General features: G+C 42.8%; 1 protein-coding gene across 1 annotated transcript; it reads right to left on the bottom strand.

Moving 5' to 3' along the window:
* Positions 1-5,765: 5,765 nt before the first annotated feature.
* Positions 5,766-8,366, bottom strand: LOC122662956 (replication protein A 70 kDa DNA-binding subunit B-like). Its single transcript, XM_043858663.1, has 5 exons — positions 8,217-8,366; positions 7,851-8,121; positions 7,638-7,710; positions 7,434-7,542; positions 5,766-5,963 (listed from the first exon to the last, which is right to left on the bottom strand). The coding sequence occupies exons 1-5, from the start codon at positions 8,364-8,366 to the stop codon at positions 5,766-5,768; spliced, it is 801 nt and encodes a 266-aa protein (XP_043714598.1).
* Between the last annotated feature and the right edge of the window lie 761 nt (positions 8,367-9,127).

Raw genomic sequence — 9,127 nt, 5'->3', positions numbered from 1 at the left:
GCTTCCTCTGTAGTTCTGTTGAAGTTCTTAATTTTCTCTGGCATTTTGGATGTCGCTACCTTTATGGTCACAGAGGGTGAATGTTTTTAAAGGCTTACCTTCCTGTAGAGGTTATCATTTTCGGCTTCAATCTTCAATCGACATTGGCCCTTACAGCTTCGATCCTCAATCAACACATAGTGTCTTTTGGGTTTTCTGGCTTGTGGGACATCTCTCTATGTAGTGTGCCCTCGCCAATGCTTGGGGGTGTTATGCTATTGTAGGGAGGATGAGAGTCTGGAGGGGGCTGTTTCCTACCAACCCGAATCTTCTCAGGATTCGAGGTGTGGTGACTCGATGTAAACAGGGCACTGGAGGACCTACACCGATGACACACTCGTGCTCTTCAAGGTCCTCGCTTCCTTGAGACGTAGGTGGCCAGTAATGGGGGCTATTTTGGGCTTTGGAGGAGTTTACAAGCCCCTTGATGGTGATTCCCATTTGGCAAAGCAGCTCTCTCCTGGCTTCTCGGGGTCACTTTGGAATAGGTTGTATTACATCATGAATGTTGGGGTTGGTCATTCACTACCCGATGTTCTTGTTATGGCTACACTTGTTATATATCTCTCGTCCCTTGGTTCATGCACTCTTCAGTGCTCTGGTTAGGAGGATCAAGACAAGGCACATCGGGCTTATGGTTTAGGCACATTTCTAGTTTGCCATGTTTTCTCCTTCCAGCAGAAAAATCTATCTAGAACCGAGCACAGCTTAATCCCGGTGTCTATAGTACCTTTGTGTGTATTTGTAACGATCTCACGTACTTGTACTAGCATTTTGAAATGTCAATAAAGAGTTTTATTCTCTGAATGACTTCTGTCTATATTCTCTGTTGAGCTTTGCATCTTATGCTCTGTTTCTTTTTTGTAGCCACAAGTTGAACACTGTATTCTCTCAGTAGCATGTTGTATAACCCATATTCATGCTCGGATTACCGTCTTCTTTATTGGGGAAGCGGCCCAATGGTGCAACTCACCATTATGGCCAAATGACCATTACTTTTGTCGAGGAAGCACCCCTATGGTGCAACTCATCATTATGGTCGGATGACCATTATTTTTGTTAGGAAAACGCCCCTATGGTGCAACTCACCATTATGGTTGAATGACCATTATTTTTGTTGGGGAAGCGCCCCTATGGTGCAACTCACCATTATGGTCGGATGACCATTATTTTTGTTTGGACATCATTGGAAGCAATATATGAAATTTACTTGAATGACTTTGAATTTTATTGTAAGAATAAACCATTGCCATGATTTGCTGAATAAGCATTAACATTCTTATTTGTGTTTGCCTCCTGAGGCTTGGAAACAATATCTATTTTGATTCAAGACATGGAAATTTTGATTTAAAACAAATGGGAACTGACCTTACTGATAGAATTTTTGTAAATTTTTTGCATTCCAAGATCGTGGTATGGGTACCCCCTCCAAAGTCTCCAAATGGAAAGCTCCTGGCGCCACCTATTTGGAGTTTCTGTATGGCCCTTCCCAGTTGGGCGCTAGCTTATCCATTGATCTCGAATCAGAGGCTTCTATCTTACATAGGACCAAATCTCCTTGGTGAAATTTTTTGAGTTTGAGCTTTGAGTTGTAATGGCATGCCGCTCGCTACTGGTGAGCAGCATTCCTTACCCGAGCTATTTCTCGGATTTCCTCCAGTAAGTCTAAGTTTGCTCTTAACTCTTCATCATTAACCCTAGGATTGTAGAATTGCACCCTTGTTGATGTCTCCCCTATCTCCACGGGGATTATTGCTTTTGTTCCATATGCCAACATTAAGGGCGTTTCCCCAGTCGTAAGCCTCAAGGTCGTTCGGTATGCCCATAAAATGCTGGGCAATTCCTCACCCATAATCCCATAGCTGTCTCCAACTTCTTTTTGATTCCATCTAGTAGAATTTTTTTCATGGCCTCTGCTAGGCCGTTTGATTGTGGGTGAGCTACCGAGGTCTTTCTTAGTTGAATCTCGTACTGATCGCTAAATTCCTCAAACTTTTGCTCAAACTGCTTTCCATTGTCAGTGATGAGAGTTCTTAAAATTCCGTATCTGTAGATGACTGAGTGGAGGAAGAACTTCCATACTTTCATTGCTGAAATTACTACCAAGGCTACTGCTTCTACCCACTTGGTAAAGTAATCCACGGCCACGACCATGAACTACCTACCTTCGGACGCCTTTGGGAAGGGTCCCAGGATATCCATGCCCCATTGCACGAAAGGTAATGGGCTTGAAATTGAAGTGAGCTCCATGGCCGGTTGTCGCGGGATTGGCGCAAACGTCTGGCACTTAAAGCATTTGCAGAAAAAACTCATTGCCTCTTTACGCAGGCATGACCTGAAATACCCTTGCCTGATGACTTTATGGGCGAGTGCTATGCCCACCAAGTGTTGTCCGCAAATTCCCGTTTGTATTTCTCGTAGCACATAATCTGCTTCAGATGGTTGAAGACATTTCAAGTAGGGCATGGCATATGCCTTCTTAGAAAGTATTCCTCCTATCATCGTGTACCGTGCTGCTCTCATTCTTACCATCTTTGCTTCTTCCTTGTCTGTCGGCAATGAGCCCCTTTGGAGATAGGCTATCAAAGGGTCCATCCAGCAAGGCTCCATTTCAATGGGCAGTATGTCCTCCAGTTCTTCTATGCTCAGTTTACCCACCACATCTACGTATACGGTTCAACCGAGGTCTTGAAATTCAGAGGTGGCCAATCTAGAAAGGGCGTTAGCTGATGCATTCTGCTCCCGGGGTACTTGTAATAATTGGAAGTTGGTGAACTCGGCAATTAGATTATGCACTTTGCTCAGATATTGTGCCATGCGCGATTCCTTTGCCTTATACTCCCCCTTAACTTAATTGACTACCAACTGGGAGTCACTGTGGATGGTGATATTTTTCACTATCAAACTTTTGGCTAAATTCAGACCTACAATTAGGGCTTCATACTTTGCTCCGTTGTTGGTGGTATGGAATTCAAACCTTAGTGCGTATTACACTAAGAATCCTCCTGGACTTGACAGTATCAGGCCTGCGCCACACCCATTTGCATTGGATGAACCATCCACGAACAGGGTCCAGGTCTCTGTCGCCTCATCAGTCTTAGCATTTGGGTTTATCTCTTCCTCGGGTAGGGTATACTTAATGACAAAATCCGCCAGGGCTTGGGCCTTAATGGAGGTGTAGGGCTTGTACTAGATGTCAAACTCCCCCAGCTCTACCGACCATGCCACTAGCCTCCCCGAATGGTCAGGTTTGGCCAGTATCTTCTTTAGAGGCTGATTTGTGATCACTTCTATGGTGTAGGCTTGAAAGTAAGGCCTTAACTTCTGAGCTGCCGTTATCAGTGCATAGGCATATTTGTCCACATTGTTGTATCTTGTTTCTGCATCCAGGAGCACCTTGTTGACGTAATAAATGGGTTTCTACGCCCATCCGTCTCCCCAAACCAATACCACACTCACCGCTACTGCAGTGATGGCCAAGTAAAGCTGTAGGGTGTCTCCTGGTTTCGGTTTGGTCAGGAGCGGCGACTGAGCCAAATACCTCTTCAACTCTATGAACGTTGTCTGACATTCTTCTTTTCATTCAAATGTGAGCTTGGTCCCCTTTGTTTCTCTCTCGCACATGATTTTTTAAAGCCTTGAAGAAGGGTAGGCAGCTGTGACTTGAGGCTAAAATGAATCTTCCTAGTGCTACTACTCTCCCAGTCAGCTCCTGCAGTTCTTTAACTCTACTGAGTGGACGCATTTCCAATATGGCCTTGATCTTCACGGGATTAGCCTCTATTCCCCTTCTGGAGACCATAAAGCCAAGGAATTTTCCCGAGGTGACACCGAAAGCGCACTTGGCTGGGTTTAACTTCATCTTGATTTTTCTTAAGACTTGAAATGCCTCATCCAGGTCAGCAATATGGTGTTCTGCCTTCAAGCTCTTTACCAGCATGTCATCTACATGCACCTCCATATTGTACCCTATTTGGTTTTTGAAGATATTGTTCACCAGCCATTGGTACGTGGCCCTGGCATTTTTCAACCCAAAGGGCATACGTGTTTAGCAATACGTATCCCTCCCTACAATGAAAGAAGTTTTCAGGATATTTGGTTCATACATCCTGATCTGGTTATATCCCGAATAGGCATCCATGAAACTCAGCATTTCATGCCCCGCCGTTGCATCTATCAACAAATCAATGCAAGGTAAAGGATAATAGTCTTTAGGGCATTCTTTATTCAAATCGGTAAAATCAATACACATCTGCCATTTGTCGTTAGGCTTTGGCACCATTACAACGTTAGAAAGCCATTCCGGGTAAATAGCCTCCTTTATAAAACTTGCCTCTAGCAACTTGGTTACCACCTCGACCACTTTCTCTTGCCTTTTTGGGGCTAAAGTCCTTTTCTTCTGGAACACTGGTTTGGCGGTTGGATACACGCTGAGCCTATGCTCGGCTAACTCTCGATCCACTCTCGGCATGTCGGTAACTGACCACGTGAATATGTCCACATTAGCCCTTAGGAAGTTGACGAGGGTAACCCTCTGTTCGCCACTCAAGCTTGTTCCAATCTGAACGGTATGCTTTGCGTCTCCTTCAACAATCTCTATGGGAACCAAATCCTCCACGCGTTCAGTTCATTCTTGCTCGGTGGTGTCTCAATTATCATCCAAGTTGATCATGAGCATCTATGGCTCCTTTCCCTTAGCTCTCAAGTACCCTTCATAGCATCTCTGGGGGGTTATCTGACTTCCTTGGCCCTCCCTTATTCCCTGATCAGTTGGGAATTTCATCATTAGGTACGAGGTGGAGACCACTGCCTGCAAAGCATTAAGCCTGGGTTGTCCTAGTATCCCATTATGTGTGGAGTTTACTTTTACCACCAGGAAATTCATTTTTACGGTAGTGAGTTTGGGCTTCATCCACACGGTCACCAGCAACTCAATTGACCCCTTGACTTGTATCGGGGCCCCATTGAACCCGTATAGGGGGGATTAAACCCTTTCCAACATCTCGGGCTTCAGGAGCATTTTTTAAAATGCGTCATAATATAGGATGCTAGACGAGCTTCCGTTATCCACGAGAATCCTTCCCACTGTGTAGTTGGCGATAATCATCTTGATTACCAGAGCATCATCATGGGGAGATTAGATGTCAGATAGGTCTTCATCTGAGAAGGTGATCTTATGGTCAGTCTTCCTCCTCTTGTCTAGTACCTCAGTCTGGAATACACACAGAGCATGATGTTTTTTGGGAATTAGAGGTTTCTCCCCCCAGGTCTGGGCCTCCATAGATCGTGGCTATCTATTCCAAGGGGGCATTCTCTGCATGTTGCTTCCCGTGGAGGTGATTTTCCCTGTCTGACCGAGCAGGTGAATGAGGTCTCAGCTCAGGTTCTCGGGCACAAAAGTCTTATCTCCTATCACCGCCATCCTTTTTGATAAACCGGCCCAATTAACCCCTCTGAATAAGCGCTTCTATCTTGTCCTTCAGCTATCTACAATCCTCAGTATCATGGCCATGGTCCTGGTGAAAGCGATAGTATTTGTTCTTGTTGCGCTCATACACAGGTTTCACCTGATCTTTTATCTCGTTCAGGATGTATGCTCGGTTGTGAGTGAGGGTCGTGTAAGCAGGTTTTGGTTCATCATTCTTCGAGACCCATGCCTTCTTGTCTTCTCTCTTTTTCCTTCCATCCTTCTCGTCTCTACTGTGCTTGGCGCCAGTTTCTCCTCCCTATGCATCTTTCTTTTCTTGGACTTTCTTTTCGGATTTACCCTCCTTTTCTTGCTCGGCGCCCAGAACTTCAGCCAAGTTAATGTACTTCTCACAGTGTGAGAAAAGCTCATACATATCTCCTATTTCATCAATGATTAGAGATTTCTTCAGCTCCACATCTTGAATACCACTGCGCAATGCCTGAAACTTCACCATCTGATCCAGGTTTCGTACTTCTAAAGCTTCCTTATTGAATCTGGTAAGTAAACTTCTGATTGACTCGTCAGGGCACTATTTTATGGCCAAGAAGTTGGCTGCAGTCTTCTTATGGACCCTACTACTCACAAAGTGAGCCAGGAAGGCTCGCCTCAGGGCCACAGAGCTGGAGAGGGAGCGCGGTGGGAGACGCGAGAACCATTATCTAGCCACCCCCTTCAGAGTGGAGGGGAAGGCTCTGCACATAATGGTGTCTGAGGTGCCCTGAAAGAACATCAGAGATTTGAAGGTTTCCAAGTGATCTTCCGAATCCGGGGTGCCCGCGTATTGCTCTATAGTCGGCATCTTGGACCCCTTCGGCAAAGGTTCCAGTCGAATTTCATCCGTAAACGCCAGGTCAATAGTAAAGTGGAAGTCAAGACTAGGGGCAAGATTCTTTCCTCGCATGACCTTCTGGATCAGGTCCTGGAGCTCCAAGACTTTGTCATTCAGAGCCTATTCAACTTTGGTCATTAAGGAACCCTGATTCTTGGTGTTCCCTTGTACTTCCCTATCCTTCCGCCGGTCGTTGTTGGCGATGCTGTGATTCTCGCTATGATTCGGGGAAGGAGTTCTTTCTCTTTCTTGCGGTGGAGGTAGGGGTACTTTGATCCCCTGCAAGAAATTACGCTGCATCTCCATCATCTCTTCCATCTTATCCTACTAGCGAGCTGCAGCACATCGAACTGTTCCACCGTCTCGTAGCACGGTGGGTCTCTGGGAGATCTCGGATGAGATTCCTCCCACTGTGATTCATTAACCTCAAGGATGGGATCTTCCACCACCTGTCGGGAACCGGTAGGCTGGCCCAAGTCTCCTTCCTGGGCAACGGCGGGAGGAACATTGGGAGCGGCGGCCACTGCCACAGCGGCAGCAGCGGCTCTGGATTGATTTATGGTGTTGGTCATAGTGGGATCTTCGTAGGTCTTCTTTGCTCACTTCCCACAGACGGCGCCAAAATGTTGTACCAAGAATCTTGCCGGAGGGGAACCCTCTGGTAGTACAACTCTCAAGCAGTTCTGGGCTAGCAGAATGGGAAAACGAAGATGGCTCTGCAAAGTTCTCTTTATTTCTTTATTGATCGAAGGAGAATTAATTTATAGGAGCGCATAGGGCTCTTATGTATACAAATTTGGGGTTCGCCCCTTTCCTTTTCAGTAACGACTCCTCTCTTGCGAGTTTGATTAGGAAGCTACTATGGAGGGCCTTCCTCTTCTCCGCGAATCTTGGGATCTTGTGGCACATGAGATAGGATTAATGGTATATCTCCAGTTGGAAGTGGTGTAACCACCTGGGTGGGCCCGTCCTAGCTGGTATAACTATTTCTGGTGTGGTTCTTTGAAGCCACGTTTTGGAATTGGTTTGCTTGTGGTCCAAGGTAGGCTAGGTGTCAGGCGGGGATTGGTTGCATGAAAAGTGGTATATCCATACAGTTAATGAACTAAAAGCCACTATTGGCTTCTCTGATAACATATCCATTAACTTTTGACCTTCATTCTTTGCAAATTCTCCCCACAAAGTTAACATGATTTGATCAGAACTGTTAAAATAGACAAGTGTCAATTAATATGATAATAAATTTTATTATTATTATAATATATAATAATATTAAATTTAACAACCTAAAATACTTACTCATTGTTAATAATTTGCAATTCACGATTTAATCTTATGACATTGTTGGTAGATGTTTTATGGTTTTCAGATTCTGAACATTGATAATCACTGCAAGAACATCTGTTAAAAAAATTAATTAAATAATAACTACGATTATTTGTATGTATAAATTCAATATAGTTAATTATATAAAGAAATATGTAGTTAAAAATATGTATTTGTTTTACATACCAAATACATTATTTTCTTTGTCCATCTGGTTGCTTATCTCCTTAAGATCAATGAAGTTGTATTCGTTGTTATCCACGTCACTGATCTTGTCATCTTCCTCAATTTTTGTAAAATTGGTAAAAGTCAATTCAACAACTTTATGAACATTTTTTAAGTTAGGATTAACTCTTTTCACAAGCCCATCAGTTATTATATATGTCCTCCCCTCAATCAGTGTGTTGTCAAATTTGTCAACTATTTTGTTAAACATCACTGCTTGTATTTTGGTCCCCTGCATAAATATTATATTTTCTTCAATTAATTTTATCTTGATATATTATCAATTATCAAGTCAATAAAGTATTGATAAATACTATTATAACATACCTCATCATCCATGATTATTATTTTCTGTATTTTTCCGGTACCTTTATCGTTATTGTAATTTACAAGGTTGCATTGTTGAACTACAACAACCCTTACCTTCCAATCCCTTTGGAAAGGCTTTAGGTCATTTATTTTTTCAACATCTGCCATAGATCCTGTAGTAGGAATTAAAATGTTATGGGTTTCACATTTTAAAACTTCAAACAAAGAGACAGAAGGAGAATATACATAGCGATCATAACAAAACAAGTATGTAGTAGACAACATAATAAATAATAAATTTGGAAAAGATATAAGAGTTAACAAGTGTCATTACAACAGTTAATTTAAAACAAATATGGAGTTTTGTACAAATATAAGACAAACCATGAGTTTGCTGTTCTTGGTGTACAAATAGATTTTGTCTAGTGATCTTAGTCAAAGGTGTTGACATAATACAAGGAGTACAAGGAATGTGAAGATCAATGAAGAAATCAGTACATTTGATTTGTGTTGCAAGTGTAAATCAATGAAATGTGTTTAGCATAATTTCCTAATTTATAGATCTAGATAGCGAGTAATGCTGAAATTCTAATTCCATTCATAATAATAGATTTTACAGCAATTTGAATCGAAAGGCAACTAAACTGGAAGACATAGATCTAACAATCTAAGTCTTTGATTCTTCTGATGAGGCGGGTAGTGAATAATCATCGAGAGCCAAAAGAAAGCCTTTATCAACAGGAAGTTTGAAATCAGACAAAACTGGCTCTAAGGTCCCCAAATTGTCTAGGCTATCTCCAAACTCATACCATTCTCGTAATTCCTGTTCAACCATTTCACACTCCTCATCATCAGAGATATCTTTACAATGGTCATATATAAGATCCTCCAAAATTCTGTCTACTTGTTTTATGAATTTAACTTCCGAT

The sequence above is a fragment of the Telopea speciosissima genome, chromosome 5, assembly GCF_018873765.1.
Source record: "Telopea speciosissima isolate NSW1024214 ecotype Mountain lineage chromosome 5, Tspe_v1, whole genome shotgun sequence".
Taxonomy (NCBI): Eukaryota; Viridiplantae; Streptophyta; class Magnoliopsida; order Proteales; family Proteaceae; genus Telopea; species Telopea speciosissima.
The sequence above is the reverse complement of the archived record's forward strand: the minus strand, read 5'-3'. Positions and strand labels throughout refer to the sequence as shown.